This window comes from Talpa occidentalis, unplaced genomic scaffold (genome assembly GCF_014898055.3).
Source record: "Talpa occidentalis isolate TD23 unplaced genomic scaffold, MPIMG_talOcc4v2.1 talOcc4.12, whole genome shotgun sequence".
Lineage (NCBI taxonomy): Eukaryota > Metazoa > Chordata > Mammalia > Eulipotyphla > Talpidae > Talpa > Talpa occidentalis.
Genome location: NW_023601212.1, coordinates 82619138 through 82636544, shown reverse-complemented (window position 1 = coordinate 82636544; position 17407 = coordinate 82619138). Strand labels below are relative to the sequence as shown.

General features: G+C 47.9%; 1 protein-coding gene across 3 annotated transcripts in view; it reads right to left on the bottom strand.

Annotated features, from left to right (window-relative positions):
- The window catches only part of SDK1 (sidekick cell adhesion molecule 1), a 714488-nt gene that overhangs the window by 20626 nt on the left and 676455 nt on the right, over positions 1-17407 (bottom strand). For all 3 annotated transcript variants that reach the window (XR_008551224.1, XM_054693671.1, XM_054693672.1), the window contains exons 38-40: positions 15728-15865; positions 9254-9415; positions 8535-8660 (exon numbers count right to left, since the gene is read on the bottom strand). Coding sequence is in view for 2 of the 3 variants with exons in the window: in XM_054693671.1 (XP_054549646.1) it covers positions 8535-8660; positions 9254-9415; positions 15728-15865 (426 nt within the window). In the remaining variant the exon portion in view is untranslated. The remainder of the gene's footprint in view (positions 1-8534; positions 8661-9253; positions 9416-15727; positions 15866-17407) is intronic.

Below are 17407 nucleotides of genomic sequence, written 5' to 3'. Positions count from 1 at the left end.
GCAGGAGGAAGCAGGGAAAGAGAGGTCAGAGGGGCCTTACTCTTGAATTCGAGCCCCTTGCATCGGTCAGCTCACAGCTCCCCAGCCCAAGACTGGTGGCACCAGCAGCTGAGGTGGTGAGCTGCACAGGGCTGGGGGGACAGGGAGGGAGACTTGTCTTTTCACTCGGGAACAGATGTTGCCAAAGCTGCTTTCTGGCCAGCGGTATTTCCCAAACCATCTCCTTGCTCCTATCACAGTCCCATGGCCCCCCAGGCCTTCCACTCTGGTTTCTGACTTGATGGTGTGTTTGGCTTAGGATTCTTTAGGCCCTTCTGGCTTGCTGCTGTTGCTGACGTATGCACCCATCCCACCTCCCCACACCCCCGTATCTCTCTCCCAGGATCCTCCTAGTCAGAGCTGGTCCCCTGCACATGCCAGCCATGGTTCTGAATGCTGGGCCCACCTGCATTCTAATTGGAAATGCAATTCAGCTGGCGGGTCAGAGAGACAATGTTAAAGGACAGTTTCTTTCACTGCCAGCAGCCAGCTTTGTGGAGATTCGGCTCAACCTCCACATAGCCTCAGGCGGTAGCTGCGCCACTTTTAAAATCGTCACTTTTAAAATCAGCGCCACTTTTAAAATCGTCCACAACTGGGGCCTCTCTCATGCAGCTGGCATGGAGACGGGGAGCGCAGTGGGAATCTCACATGCTCCCAGACACCCCTGACAGGGCCTTTCCCTCAGACCAAGGATCCTGCTTTCAACTCTCAAACCGAACTCCAAAGGGTTGCCCTTGACTTTGAGTGTCCTTTGGAGGCTGCAGCATCAAACCTGCCCTAAGACCATCTTGTTTTTAAATCTATGCTCATCTGCTACCAAAAACAAGTATGAATTTAAAAAAACATTGAATTTTGAACAGAAACTTACACATCCCTGTTCACAGAGAATTATTCACAGCAGTCAAAAGGTGGAAGCCACTCAAGAGTCCATCCAAGGATGAATGGAGAAACAAAGTGTGGTTATCTGTAGCTGGAATATTCGTCAGTCATGACAAGGAAGGGGGTTCTGACATATGTATAGCATGGAGGGAACTGGGGGCCATTTTAACTAAGTGAAAAAAGCCAGACACAGAAGGACATCTCCTGTTTGGTTGAGCTTTTATGAGGAGCTAGAGGGGTTTCTGTCGTAGAGACAGAAAGTAGAAGGGGGCATTCTTAGGAGCTGGGAGTGGAGTGGGGAGTTAGTATTCAACAGGGACACTTTCGGAAGATGAAGAGGTTCTGTGGATGGAAATGAAGATGATGCACGATGATGTGAAGGCCCTTGTGCTCTCAAACTGTCCACTAAAGAAAGGCTAAGGTGGGAGATTTTATGATAGTTATATTTTACCACAAAAAAAATCAAATATTTTAAAACCCTGCCATACAGGAAAACAGCAAAAAATTGAACTTAAAGCCAGAAGAAAATTGGGAAGCAAGAGAAAGGAAGAAGAGAGAGGGAAGGAAGAGAAAGGAAGAAGCAAATGGATGTAGGGGCAACAACCAACAGCAATATTTTCCATTAGAAAGTCAGGTGAGACAGCCTTGGTGCGCATTAGCTGTGTGACCTCAGGCAGAGTACTTAGCCTCTCTGTGCCTTGTTTATAGAATGGTCACAAAAAAAGAATCTGCATTATAGATGCCAGGACTAAATGAGTTAATATTTACAAAGTGCATAGGACAGTGGCACACACATAGTATACCCAATACTACAAGAGTGTAAATAAAATGTAAATCTAACCACTAAGGCTATAGGTTGGTGAAAAATGGGTTTAGAGCCCAAAATGTTCATTTGCAGCAGCAATCCTTCATGAATTATAATTTCTTTTATAGGTTTAGGTATGTGATCTTTTAAAAAGAGCAGGAGATCTGGAGAGAAAAAAACACATCTGAATATGAATGCAGCGTGTTGACAGCTTTATGGGGAGCTAAGGGTTATCTGGAAGCCAACTTATCACACACGTTGAAACACCAGATATGCTCAAGTGGATTAGCCCCACAGTAAACAGAAGGAAAATTGCTAGTGTTCAAGTCTATATTTGCATAGGATTTAAGAGTTTGCACCTATTAAGTTCTTAGAGTCACAGGTTAATGAAGGACTGGATGTGAATGAGATTTTAAAGGTACAAATCTCTGTACAGCAGAAAGGTAGAACAATGACTATTTATTTCTAAATATCCACATTTATAGTCACTTCTCACCAAGATATCCATTATCACTAATAATGTCAAAATGGCAAGCCATAACTTAAGCCTCTTTTCCTTCTGAAATGTTGAGGTTCACAAATGAAATGATTGTTATATGTGATTTATATTCTGGCTTTGCATAAGAATGATCAGGGAATAATAGGCAAAGAGGGTGCATTTTCTCTGCATGCAGCAACCTCAGCCTTGGGAACCCCGTGGAGCCTTCCTCCTCCACTCGGCTCCTCCTCCATGCATTTATTCCACAAACACTAAGGACTCACTCTTTGGTCAAGTTCCAACCATCAGGGAATCAGAAGAAATTTCTATTCCTTCACGGGCTATTCATGGTCTAGGGGCAAGGGGTGGAAGAAAATCAGCAAGATCTTTTCACCCTTTCAGACTCATCTTTTTTGACCTCAGTCCCAGTCCTGCCTCCAAGAAGAGATGGTCGCTTCTACCACTTCTACCAATGGGCTCTCGGAACCTTGTCACATTTACCGGTCTATTTGTACCACCTGGGCTCTTGAACTTTTCAAGAGTTCAATAAATATGTTCAGGTGATCCATCTTCTCCACCTTTGTATCCCTGTAGCATTTCTCAAGGCCTTGTATAAGCAGACTGTTAGTAAATAACCACCACCAGCAGCACTTTTTTTAGTGCTTACTATAAGAAAGTCAATGTTATAGAGGCTTTAAATGTTGAGTGAATTGTATGATATTTTTCATCTAAAAAGATAGACTATTTTATGCTGTAAAAGATACTAAAGAAAAAAAAAATCAGACTCAAACTGGATGCTGCTTAAAACCATTGAAATTAAGGGACCAAGAGTGTGGAAGTTACTTTCTGACATTCTGAGTAGTTTCTATGCTTCTGGAGTGGGTTTTCGGAATGTCTTTTGCATTAATGTTTCTGTAATGCTTTGCTACTACCTAAGGAAAAAATTATTTCCCTTCTTTTACCATCACCTAAAGGCCACATTTTATTTTAAGAGCTCTGTCATAGCTCCAGGAATGTGTGCATTTTTCATAAAAACATTTTAAAATATTGATACAGAATCTCAACATAAAACGATTTATTTAGCAATTCATTTACATTGAAAAGTGTTGAGGTGGGGGTGGGGATCATACCAAGAGAATTTCCTTCTGAATTAACAGAAGAAAATGTTCACATTTTTATTCTGCCTAATTCTCCCTTTCTAAAATCAGCACATTCAGCATTTTAGATCTCACTTACAATTCACTGGGCTATTTATCCACACTAACATTTATATCATGGTCATGAGTGGGTAGGAAAAAGCTGGCAGCTGTTAAAGCGTCCACTCTGTTGCTCCACTGTGGATTGTTTTTCTCATTTGTATTATGCTGTTAAATATCTCAATAAATCAATGATGGAGAAAAGTATCTCTACAAATTAGGGGGGAAAAATAACATTACAGAACTATTAACCATAATGAGATTTTTGCAGCTGATTTCCACGCGCCAGGATAATCCCTAGCGCCTGGGTTTCCATCTCAATCAACACTTGAGAGGAGAGTGGCCTTTGTATTTTTTAAAGGCAGCTCTGAGCCTTTGTTTCAGCCAGCTCTCGGACCTCAGGTAAGGCTCACTGCTGGGAAACTGAGCAGACACCAAGCTAGCATTCCCTTACCCCAAAGGAGTTCCTGGTGGCCATCCTGGAAAAACCCATGATTGCCCTGAGATATCCTTTAATGCCTTATGCCAGACAGCAGGTGCCCGGATGACTGATGACTGTCCCTGTTGGGGCCAGGGCTTTGAACTTCCTGGGGGTCAATGTCAGCTCTCAGGCTTCCTGGTCTTGATGTCTGTGGGGACAGGGGTATGTGGCAACAGAGTGAACCCAGTCACATGTCTGCTGGGCCCCTACTGTCCTTGCGCACTCTCCTTACTGAAAAATTGTTGGGAAAATGCCACTGCACAGGACGCAGGCAGGGAACCTGCTGAGGGATAAACTTTGTAAACTATTCCTATTTGTTACCACACTCTGATCACATGCCTAAAATCCTCTCAGCCTCAGGAGAGATAGTTTTCCTTTAAAGGATACAATCTCTTTGTCTTTGCTGTCTTTATTGCATTATTTGTCTACTCAGAAAAAGGTGGGGGAGTGGCTAATATTGAAGATCACTGAAGAAAGAAACCTTTTCCGTTAAAGTAGGTTATGATGTTGTACAGTACTTACTCCTAGCAAACAAAATGAGTCAGTTTTAACTGTGCTAGCATCTCCCCCACCCACGTGGGAGGAGGCACATCTGTTCCAGACAGTGTCCTAATAAACCTGGAAACACAATCACCTCCTTTTGGAATTTAGAGGGAACCCAGCTCAGGCACATCTGAGGGTTCATTGCTTAATCTATCCCCGAACACCCAGACCCGACTGTGTGCTGCAGGTATTAGGGCAGATGCCACGCCAGTACAAAAGTCTGATTTCATGGACAGTTAAACAGGGTCTCCATGCCAAATGAAACTGTCATTCACAGCCTGAGATTTCTGGTTCCACTAACTCACACAACCAACAACTTGACTGTCAGCCTGCAGCGCTGAGCAAACGGACTCCTGTCAGTTGTCTGTTTCTTCAACACTGCCATCTCTCTTTGTATAAATGGTCAATCTGGGTTAGAAATGTAACTGAAACAGGCGGGGCTTAAACACAACTGTATGTGATAAAAAATTACCCTTTATCTGATCCTTGCTTAATACAGGAGAGAAAAGGAGAAGAGTGTCTAAATGCAAAGGATGCCTGTGATGGGCACTGACCCCAGAAAGAGACGGGATGCAAAACTGACAGGCTGTCAACAACTGTGGTTAGGAGAGAGACAAGAAGCGAGTGGCAGGGCAGGGCCCGAGTTGGCGCTGCAGCTGCAGCCCTCCTGCTGAATTTGCTGACTTGGGGACTTCTGTGGATTTTAAACAGAAAAATACTGATTTGGAAAAATACTGATTTTCATCTTTGTTCAATTGAAAACTCCCATGGCCAAAGCCCCAAAATGAACAAAATGAATGGGGAGGGGCCTGGGAGGCTCCCAGCAGCACTACAAGAAGAGGGAGCAGCATCCTGGCAGGGGCAGGGGCCTGTGCCCAGTCTAACCAGCTCTCATCTCCAGGCTAAATACATGACTTGTGAAAAAAGCAATACAATGTCTGCTTGCACTGGATACATCCTAAATATGTATTTCATGGCTGCTTTGGAGAGGAAAATATATTTATAGTTCCTTTAGTGCCATTCTAGTCTATTGTGTAAATATGTAAATTAGGCTTCGTGATCTACACAGTAAAATGCCTTGGGATAATTTGTGTAAATAAATCATCTGCATATGCCCACTGCACAGTTTCTACTGCCTTCCAGGGAGCTTTGCAACACCGATCTAGAGGAAACGTACGCCCAGCCAGAGAAATGAATCCTGGGCAAGGCCGTCCCCAGGGGCCTAATGTGATGTCCTTGGGCCCACACGCACTGGCCCTCCCTTCTCCAGAAGAAAGAGGGAATCTGTGTTTGAGCCCGATGCTAATTTCATTAGCTGCTGTTCAGTTCTGCAAGTGGACGTTAGGGCAGCCATGGGGCTATTCAGTAGAGTTTGAGGGGGTTAAAATGAGGAAGCAGAAGAGCGAGAGGCTCAGTGGCCATCTGCCTGGCTGCCCAAGCCTGCTGGCCACACAACCACCAAGCTGATGAGCTTCTTGCCTCTTGGCTGGGTGGGAAAGAGTCAGGCTGAGTGGACAGCTGGGGCCACCCAACACGATGTACTCAGCGTTCCCAGACACCCAGTGGTGGGGCTGACCTAGTGTGGCTTTTCCCTATGGAGAACGACTCCTTCTAACAAAAAGCAGGACCCATACACCAAAACCAAGCTCTCCCCAGAAAACCACTCCCATGCCTGGAGAAAGTCTTGCCAGGGAGCTTCGGTGGAGAAAATGAGATGATACAGCAGTTAATGTTTTGTGTAATGAGGCCTGTAATAGATGACAGCTGAGATCCAAAGCCCTAAGGTACTGGCAAGGTGTTTAAATATTGACAATCCATAAAAGCATTTCATTTGACTCTGAGTTGCTGCCGGCCTTCGTCACAGAAGGGAGGGGGTGCCTTTCTCGACTCGCAACAGCAAGACCGTGAGTCCAGCTGCCTGTCCTGATTCAGTTAACAATCTGAAAGGGGAAATCGTTGGCAGCCTGCTTTCCAGTTTGAGTAGCAAAATGGAGGTGAAAGCAAAATCTTTAGGGATCACTGAAAAAGACAGCTCATTCCAGGTCAGTTTCTTGTCACGTCTAAGTCCCCTGGGGTCATTTTTCATGTTTGGTCCTGACTGCTAAGCTCAGAACTCCGGCTGACTCAGAAGGCTTCTAAGTTTGGGCAAGGTAGGTCCTCAGAGGTGCGAAGCTCAGTGTGAAACCCTCGCTGACATGACATCCAATTAGTTCTTATTCACACCACCTTGCCAGCTCCCTCCAGCTACTCTTCTAACCAATAGGTGCCCTGTCTCCTTCATTATGGAGGATGGATGCGCACATGGTAACTGAGGAGAGATTAAATAGCTCCCCAGGCAAGCCTGAGAATCAATACCTTATCATTTCTTGGAAAGTGCTGAAATGTGTTCACTAGTGTTAAGATTCTGAGCCCATGCACCCGTGTCTGGCTGGTGATGTGTTACATTCCCCGCAGGCTGATCTCTGACATGAAAATGCTTGTCTCCAAGATGTATTGGTGCACTAGACTGAACATAGCTGAGACATCTTGAGATATCGCAGAACGTCGCCTTATTTGGAAACAGGGTCTTTACAGATGTAATTAGTTTAGATGAGGCCATTTGGGTGGACCCTAAACCAATCTGATTGGTGTTTTAATAAAAAGGGGGAAATCCGGACTCAGACACACAGGGGGAAAGTCAAGTGAACGTGGAGTTAGAGATTGGGGTGATGCTTCTAGAAGATGGCCAGCAAAGCACCAGAAGCCAGGGGAGAGGCCTGGCACAGATCGTCCCTCATCACCTTGTAGAGAATGAACCCCACCTTCACCCTGATCTTAGACTTCTAGCCTGCAGAACTGTGAGACAGAAAATTTCTGATATTTAAGCCACCCAGCCCATGCTACTTTTACAGCAGCCCTCGCTGACTGATACACCTACATTTAGAAGTAAGGAAATACTAAGGTCTGTGAAAATAAAAATGTGTTTTTCGCTTCAAAGCTCAGGGATCTCCTGAATTCTACCATAAACTTGGTAGACCTGAGGAGTTTGTAAAGTAAGTCATGTAATAAATGCCTTCCCTGGATTGGGGGAGAAAACTGGGTTGTTTCCTGCAGGCCAGGGCAGCTCTGCAGGTCCTTGGTCTGGGCTCAGACCTCACCGTCCTTGTCAATCTCTGAAAGTGTTCTTGAGTCAAATGTCATCAGTAGAGAGCCAAGGATTGTATTCTAGTACCATCTGCTTTCAGAGGTGACTGACCACAAAGGCCCGGGTTCTACATTGACCTGACTCCCTTCACAGAACAGACTGAATGCTTTGCTCAACAGAAACTATCAAGATCCCTCAGGCTGGACTTGTGGAGTTCCTAAGCCAAAGAATTTTTATATTGTTTTTAAATATGTGTACATATATTTGTCATGTGTGCGGTTTCCCCATAGAAGTTTCTACAAGGCAGTTATGACTCGTAATCTTTCAAAAGCAATCTGGAGGGGGAGGAGGGATGTCTCTGACAGTGATGTATGCAACTTTGGGAATTGTTCCTCCTGGTCTAATAGCTTCTGTAAATATTAAACTAAAATGATTCTCAGCACTGGCGCCCATCAGCTGAAGGGGTGGGGTGGGGATGGGGTGCTGGTGGTTCTCTCTCTGAATATATCCCTAGCACAAGGTGCACTTCCATGCTCAGATATTCATGATTAACTGTGAAACCATCTGAAGGTCAGAGTGACTATGCTGTGTTGTCTGCGTTTGGTGACAGGCTCTAGCTTCAAGCAGTAATATCAGACCCAACCCATTAGAAATTCATTTTTCAATAATGTCCATCCTTTGTTATTATAGTTGATCAGAGGAAGGCTGGAGGGGGGGACCCTCTTAGGGTGGTAGGTGGGAAATGATCTCGGGCCTCATCTTCAGAAGCCATAAAGATGAAGCAGATGTGTCAGCCTTACTATTAATGGGGATCTTCACAGCAATCTGACATGGGCGTGACTCTTTCAGTCCAGGCTGTGAACGAACATTCAGAGCCTTTGGTGAAAACACCCTCGGATCTCACCGGTGGGTTGAAAAAGCCTCAAGTGTCTCTAGGTCCTCGCTCCTGGGCTGAGGAGCAGGTGCCAGTGGGCCACCACCCTTACCTGAGGGCCTGGCCTCTATGACGTAGCCCGTGGTAGGTGCCCGGCCGGCGTTGCCCTCTGTCCACTGCAGGGTCAGTTCAGAGGCAGATTTGGTGACCAGGACATCTCTAGGGGAGCCTGGAGAACCTGGGCAGAAAAAGAAAACAGGGGTGACACTTGCTTTGGGGGGTGGGGCGGGGTTCTAAGTCTGAATCCCCAGGCAGGCGGCTTAGCCTTGTTCAGTACAATTTGTATATGGGGAGGCTGACACTGGCCTCGTGGGCTTGACCTGAGATGGGAAGAGCTGATGCATGTCAGATGCCTGGCAACAACAGGAGCTCCCTGGCCTTGATTCTGCCACTCTCTCCTTAGTAAAGGCCAGACTCATTTGGGGGAAACCACATGGCTGTTCTTCATGATGTGAAAAGCACATTTTCTCGATATCTTATTTCAGAGATTGAATTCAATAACTTTCTTTTATTCCCCCAGAAAACAAAAACCTTATAGGCTTAACACTTAAGAATTTTTCCTCTCTAGTTAACAAATCCACTGCAGAAGTTCACATTAACACAAGCTCTTGAAGACATCCTCATGGCCACAATATTCCCGTGTTCGTGCCTGCTCGAGCTGGCCACTACCACGTCATAGGGAAGGTAGGCGAATCCTGAGCTGGATGGAGTGCGAGGAGAGAGGCTCCAGTTGCGACTGGTGGGAGCTGTCTGACAGTGGTGTTGGCTTACCCTCGGCTGGCCCGGCGGTGACATTCGCTTGCAGCTCAGGCCCGTAGGTAATGGTCCGCGCTTGCACACGGAAGAAATAGGTCACTCCTTTGGTGAGATCCCGCACCTTTAGCCAGCGCTGCCAATTCCCTTTCACATCCACTGTCACCACCTTGCTAACCCCTAGAACCACCAAAAGCAGAGACAAGAATATGTTTAGAAGAGCAATCAGCACTGTCCATCCCACTGCGATAACAAGGAAATCTGGCCTACACTTGGCACAGGAACTATTTCTTACAATTAGGAGGCGCTTAAGTGGTGATAATAGACAATTTTCAGCACAGATAAGTGTAATTAGAGTTTAAGCTTGATAAGTGAGTGCTGACAAAGAATGAAGCAAACCTCACAACACAGTGGGGGAAGGCGGCCCCCTGGGCTCACTAATTACATGAGCGGGGAGAGCCAGGCCCAGGCAGTGCATACTGCAGGAGGGCCTGGTCCCCCGACTCTCGGTCAGCCCCCTGATGACATGCTGGAAGGAGTCCTCAAATGAAGAAAGCTCCGTGTCGCTTGTATTGATGACCAAAAGCTTCCTGACTTAGTTATAGGGGGAGAGGAGAAATGGAAAAAGATTTTTCACTTTAGCTAAAAGGTGGGAGTCCCCTCAAGGGGTCCCCAGCAAGACTGATTTGCCAAGTATAGCTCAAAGGCCTCAGCAACACCTAACAACTTCTTCCCTGCATCCTGAAGCAAGGATGGAGGAACATTTGTCATCACATATATCAATGACTAGATTTAGAGAATATGACAACATAGAGACAAAGTTTTCACTCATAAATATGCAAATGAAGCAAAAATGCTGCTGGTTGTATTAAGTATAATTAGAAAACCAAGATTTAACATTTTTGGGAAGAAGATACATAGTGAAAATCACACAAACAGCATTTTCTAGGAGGGAAAATGGGGTTCTTTGGCGAGCTAAGTTTGAAGGCGATACATTAAACAAGAACAAAGTTAAATAAGGTCCTTGCAGCGGGATTTCTTCAGTGCTTCCAGTGCACTGACATCCGGCTCATGGCTTCCTGGAGGACAGTGTAAGGATGAGGCATTCCAAGACTTAGTGAGCAAAAGTTGTTTTCCATGTTGTTCAGAAGAGCTGCCCCTGGTGCCCTTGGGCCCAGCTGCTCGCCATCCCCATCAGGGATGGGGTCAGCCTGCCCTGGGCGCCAAGGGGCACGGCTATTTGGTGTCTTCAAACCTAGAGCAGAACAAAACTCCCTTTTTATAAAATGCATTCGCCTTTCAAAGTCATCAAAGCAAATTTCCCTAATCTTACTGGTCTCCAAAATATCTTTTAGTTGGTTCACTATTTTCATGCCATGGCATTTATTCAGCTAAATTATTCTCCTTTAAAGAATTCTTTGACTGCTTTTGAGCATTCTCTAAATTTGAGTTTTCCTCCAATGTAGAGAAACAGGGCCACTTCTGCCCAGACAGCCCGACCCTCTCCTCACATTGCTCAAGACAGGGGCTTCCAGGGTGACCGTTTGTGCACACATTGTGGGTCATCAGCAAACAGACAGCGTCTGGCTGAATAGAAAGTTATTCTGGGTAGTCTACCCTTTCTTTGTTACAAAGTGGTTTCCCTCTCTCCAGAGCAAAACCAAGCACACAAAGATCTTGTGGATTCTCTCCCACCCGGAGGGAGAGCCAGTCTGGCCTTCCTGCGATACTCGACTGTGTCAGAATCTTATTTATTTAGTTGATTTTTAAATCATGCCCTGCACTATAAAGCCTCGGGGTGCAATCACATAAAATACTACCTTTTAAAACATAGTTTACAACATAAAAATAGCTCTACCATTAAATCAGATTCCCAGGAACATGGTTCAGTGAGTGTTCCATGTGGCTTGGTACTGTGGGCAGAGGGCTGGGGCGCCCCGCCATGACCAAGGGGCCAGCCAGGGACAGATGTGGGCCCCGCCTCAGCATGCAGGTGTGCCAGGACAGTTTTCCAACTGTGAGTGGCACGACACTGCATCAGCACTGTGGTCCCCATTCCTTTGACTGGGACAGGTGCATCTTAGTCAGAAGCTTGTCCCAGATACTGCCCATGCCTGGGTGAGGAGCCATGGAAAAGGCCCTAGAGTCAGTCATGAGAGAGCATTGTTTTACAACAATTCTTTTCTATCTTTGTGACACTCAAATACACATATGGGCCTATCTCTGGCAATCTTCACAAAGGAATCAGAATTACTACAGTTAATGGAATTCTGGCTCCAAACAAAAAGGCCTGATGTTTTCACTACCTCTGCAATCATCATTCTGGGAAGTGTATGGGTTCTATGAGGCATCTGAAAGTACTGCCAATCACTCAAGCGACCTGTTTATGACCTACGGCTCTCTGATGCAAATCTCGGATTCAACAGTGAAGGGGATAAGGATGGGGCTTCTCCAAGAGGCCCCATTCCAAGGGCCTTACGCCGAAGGCTTCCAGCACAATGATCAGAGTGGCAGTGCCACTGAGGGTGGTCGTAGATACTGCAACTTCTCTGGGCAACAAGAGAAGCCGGGACAGTTGGGAGAGTCAGACCAGCATGGAGGCTGGGCTACTGGGGCTGCTGGAGCAGGCCAGGCGCTGTGGTTGAGTGGTGCCTGCCCCCTGCTGTCTTCTGTGCACTCCCAGCCACACTCCATCCCATAGTGAAGGGCCTTCTCAGTTACACGGCAGCACCGTCAGAGATTCAACTCCAAGTTCCCCCTGCCCTCACCAGCCCCAGTAGGGACAAGTGCCCTCCGTGACTAAGAGCAGAGAGGACCCTTGGGTGGCACTGCTGGCTCCACATTTGGCCAAGTGTGGATTCTCACTGAAATGTTCAGAGTGGGCCAGCGGGAAGGGAGTGCGAGAATGGGGTTTGGAATTGATCATAGGTCTGTTACTTGTTCCTGAGTGAGGCTGGGCTGGGCAGTTGATCTCTGTAGGCCTCAGTTTCCCTGTTTGTTCTGAGGTTGATGGGCCCACCTCGTGGAACTGCTGAGAGGAGCCTGGGAGGTGGGCAGGCAGCGTACATGGAGGGTCAGGATCCCTCTCCATTAGCAGTGTTTAAAGTTACAAGTAGCTAGTGCCAGCATCTGCCTGGAACCTCACCCTGTGCCTCTTATACACATCTGTATGTTGCTGTGTGACCCCACCACCACCATTTAACTGAGCTCATGATCCTGGGTGGCCCCCCGGCCAGGGAGGCCCTGGTGGCCTGGCTCTCGTATTCTGTGTGGGTGTCTGGTGGGGGTGACTCTCCACTGGAGGCCATAGGGGCCAGGCCTGATGGTTGGCTGGCTGTCAGCCCCGAGGAGGATGGTGACAGGGTCATGTATTTCTCATCATCAAAGGGTTAGATCAGGAAGACCCAAAGAAGAATTGTGCCTGAGGTTCTGGTCATTCTCATAGTCTGTGAAGTGAAGCAGCCAGCAAAGCCGAGGGCTTCTCCCCCTGCTCCCAATTGAAGCCCATGAGCTTGTCACAAAGCCAGGGCAACCAGGCCGAGAAAGCCAGGTATCCCTGAGGCCCGAAAAGAGAATGCTGGTGACTGCTGGTTTCCTGTGAAAAGAGGCAGAGCCAGTTGTGACAGTGACCTGTTGTCACTGGAGAGAGTGATAAGCCCATGTGAGCCTCGTGGCCTGGAGCGTGAACAGCTCTAATAACTGCTCCTCAGGCTCTGTGTCTGTGTCGCTCACAGTCACATTTAGTGTCAGAAACACAAACACTCTGTTTCTCTCCATCAGGTGGCAGATGAGAACTTGGCTCTTCAACCTGATTGCCAGGGTTCAGCCTACCTCTGTCCATCATTCTCCAACTGCAGGGCACTGGCAAATGTCTTAGAGCAAATGGCTCCAAGCCCATCACTTTGTTTGGGAACTGAGGAAAAAAGCAGCATGCAGTGGAGAGCGTGCAGGGATGTGCAGCATGCACCTAGTGTGGCGGAGGTGCTGTACAGGTCACCCAACAGAGTCAGGACCTTGGAGGGGGTGTGTTTATAGGGAGCACAGGGGGAGCTGAGTGTGAGCAGAACCTGTCTAAAGTGCCCACACTCCTGTGAAAGTGGATGAGTAACTGCTCCCTGACAGCCTGGCACCCAGACATGCAGGGTCATCTCCCTGGGAGGCCACCCAGTGGAAGGTGGGGAGAGCAGTCACACTCCAGGAATAGCTCCAGGAGATGGGGGTGTCACCAGCTTGTAAGTCCCACTGCGGCAGCCCACAGGGCAATGGTTACTGTGTAGTCTTGCCTGGGGAGCAAGAGAAGCAGTCAGGGGGCGGGGTCCTGGGTGCCCGCCATGGAGGTGCAAGAGACCCTGCAGTCCCATGAACATAGACATGCTGGTCCACAGAATATATCGCTCACTTAGGGTGATGTAGGGAAGCTCACTGTCTGACAAAAAGGGGCTCGTAGGTCCATCAGAGCCATGGATTTTACCAATCCTTTCTCATTTCAATGGCACTAACTGGTTAATATCTCATGGGACCCGTGTGTGTATCGATGTGTGTGTGCAGGCAGGGGTGTACGTGTGTATGTGCAGCTAGGTATGTATGCATATGTGTATATGCAGGTAGGAGTGTGTGTGACACTGATGAACACAATGGAAGCTCTCTGTAATTCTCGGCTTGTCTCCTTGCTGGGGGAGCAAAGGTGGTGGCAAGTGTCTTGGCCTCTGCAGTTTGCACCCCTCTCCCAGCCAGGCCCCAGCCACCTGCCGCCAGGCAGGCATTTGGTTCTGACAAGAACACAGCAGAATGCACCCACGCTGAATCAATGTGGTGCTGTGCCCTCTTTGCCCTTTTCCAAACTACTTTCACATATCACCTCTTCTGTTATTTACCAAAGTTCATCGATTGTGTGAGACACACTTTTTCTTCTCTATTTTCACATCACTGATTTGGGATGCAGCTCAGAATTGATGGATCAAAAGCATTGCCCATAGTTTATTGGAAGTATTTTTTCTTTCTTAGCACTTCATAAAATAACAATGAATCTTATACTCAATGGCATCTTAGATGCGATAAAATAAAATCTAGTGCTTAAATTTTCATCTTCAAATCAACTCCCTGATTTACTCAAATGTACTTATTTTAAAAGGCAACTTTTATCATGGCTTTAAATGGAGAGCCGATATTATCTGATGTGTTGGTTATATTTTTCCCTCCTAGACATTAAAGAATCTATAATCTTTACAGTTCACCTATTACGGGGGGGAAGTCTGCCTTGAGCTGGTCTCCTCTCTGCCTGACACAGGTGGCTACCATGTGGATGACAGCAATGCCACTCATGCCCCAGCCTCTGGCCCTCACCTTCCCATCCAATTCAGGGGCAAATACTCTGGGCACCACCTCCCAAATGCATCCCTGATGTTCCTCCTACCACCCCAGCAATGTGTTCCCTTGCCAGAAACCACAAGGGTCCCCCCCGGTCTCCATATGCCCAAGCTTCCACTGTCCCCTAAAGCTAATCCATTTCTTTTTCTCTCTCCATCTATTATTCATCGTTATGCTTCGGTTGTTTCCTCTCTCAAAGCTCTTTTATGTTTAAACATTTTCTCTGTTCTTCTTAGAGGGTCTGTGTTTTTTATGGATCCCGGAAGTCAGAGTGATCAATACGTCTTCTTTTTATCCCAGGCACTGAGATGGTGGCAATTAACCAGAGGGACACTGGCTTCATTTTTGAGTGAAACCCACCATGACCCATGCAATCCGGCGCCACACCACGTTCTGCCGTGCTCATCTGGATCAGCCTTGGGAAGAGGGTCCGGGCCTTCCGGAGGAAGGTCCTCCCACGATGTCTGTGGACCTGGATCCTTCTTATCACCCAGGTCTCCTTCCTCCACCCAATGGTCTCATGTCACTCTACTTTCTTCTCCACGGCAGTGACCACTGTCAGATTTTTTCTTATTTGTTTTAATTACCCATATGTGACCACTCCTGGAATACAAACTTGCTGCATTCTGGAAAGCAAGGATCCTAATAAACAGATTGGTTATAATCCTTGCTTTCCTGTACCCACAGATTTTAGCATCTTGAATGGTTAGTGACAAAAAGTAGGTGCGTAATAAATGTCTGCTGAACAAATGAATAGATGAAGGTAGCAGAAGCACATCTGAAAAAGCCGGCCTGTCAGCGCCTCTCTCAGGAAGCCCTGCTAGCTCCTCGCCAGCAACGCCCTTTGTGATCCCAACCAGTGGCACCGAAAGGCAGCCTCCCAGTGCCTCCCAGAATCTCAGGACAGGAGAAATGCCTTGAATGCTACAGAGACGAAGTCAAGGGTCTCTACCACATAGGTCTGCAGTGGGTGCTGTGCTGGATCCCAGGGCACAGAAGGCCTTTAGTAACCAGGCCTCTTCCAGAAGGTTCCTCACTTAAAGATGAGGAGGAGGCTGGCTCCAAACACTGTGGGGTATTGTGTACCTGTGAGCCTGTTCTCCCCAGGGTCCCTTCTGGCCTTACCTTGCACAGGTGCTAAGGGCTCGTAGACCACGCGATAGCCCTGCAGGACGCCATTGGCAGCCACCGGCTCGCCCCATGAGACATTAAGTGTGGTAGAGGTTATTTCTGAAAATGCCAAAAAGCTTGGGGTCCCAGGAGCTGGAAGAAGAGAACATAAAGGGACTTTCACAAAGCTCCCTTATAGATCATCTACATACAGATCTACGCCTCCGTGAAGAATAAAAATGCTATTAGATGTTATTTCCAACCCAGTAAAAGTCTAAAGGCCACGGGATGAAAGGAAGATTTATTGATCATCTCCAAACTTCCTAGGATCAATCAAAAGCCACAGACCCACCCAAGAAGAGGAGAGAAAATGACGGTGCTTAAACACAAAGGAGCCCGAGAGACACAATGACAAAAGCATAAAAATGAATAATAGATGGAAAGAGAAAACGAAATGCAGATTGCTCCACTTTCCAGTGGCTGGTGGAGGATCCCGCAGCTCTGGCCCTGCTCTTCTGGGGAGGGCTGGGGTCTGTGTGCTTAGAGAGCTCTCCCCCGCTCCTCTCCTCTCCCCCAGGGGCCTGCGAGCCTCACAGGCCCCTACCCTCAGGTCTCGCCTGCCCTCTCAGGCACTCTGCCAGCCCAGTGGCCTGCTTGGTCTGGAGAAAGAGCAGAGCGAAGGGGCCAATATGAGCTGGAAGAAATTACTAGCAGGTGCATAGGGCAGCTTGGTGGCCAGGACAATACTGACCCTGCCTCTCCTTGCCCCCTGCCTGGCTCCCGGTGAAGGGCACTGGAACCCAGAGCTGCCCCCACCTGACCCTCCACCTCCATCAGTGTCAGAAACAGCCCCAAGTCAGCACCCATGTTTCCCCTTTTGTTCTCCCTCCTGCTCCAGGGGGTCCTTTGACTTCTGACCTGCCAGGGCCAGTGTGTCCTGAGGGGGCCCAGCCCCCCCTCTGTTCTACAGCTTCTTCCAGCTTAGGCTGTGAGTGAGACCCAAGGAAGCATCCGGTCATCTGCCCATCATGCCCATCGTGATGCTTGAAGCCCGTCTCCAGGGGGAGAATTATCGAGGTGGAGTGCTAGTTGGCTGAACCCACAGAATGTTGGAGAACCCAATGGGAGCTGAGTGGAGTGGGTTGTTGTTCCACATGCTCCCCACTTTCCTTGTCTTTGACTTCCTGGTTCTTACAAAGAACCTCCTACTGCTCCCCAGACCCCAAGGCCAAGCTGCTGTTCTCTGGGGAGCCCTGTTCTACTTCAGTGTTCCCAGGACACCAGGAAACACTAAAATGCCCTGGAGAACATGATCCGCTTGGAACACACACTGTGCCTGTGTGAGTAGGCTGGACGCGGCCACTGCAGCGTGATGACTGGCACCGCAGCCCACCCACGAGAGATGGCCAGTGACTGTGTCCAGGGTGGTCTGCGGCCCTGAGACCCAGGACAATGCCTGATACTGTGGCTTTACCCCCCAGGGATCTGCGTGCACTAATGGGAAAACCCTGATCAGGGCTGGGATGCACCTGCCAGCTATGGACAAGGCCTAGGAGTAGATATAAAGCCCTCCTCCCCGCCGCCATCTTGGGGGGCTCTGCGGAAAAGGTGCACCGCTCACATCTGTCTAACACCAGGCTGAGGCCAGGCCCTGGGGAAATGAACTGATTCACACCCAGAAATCCCTGCCTCTTC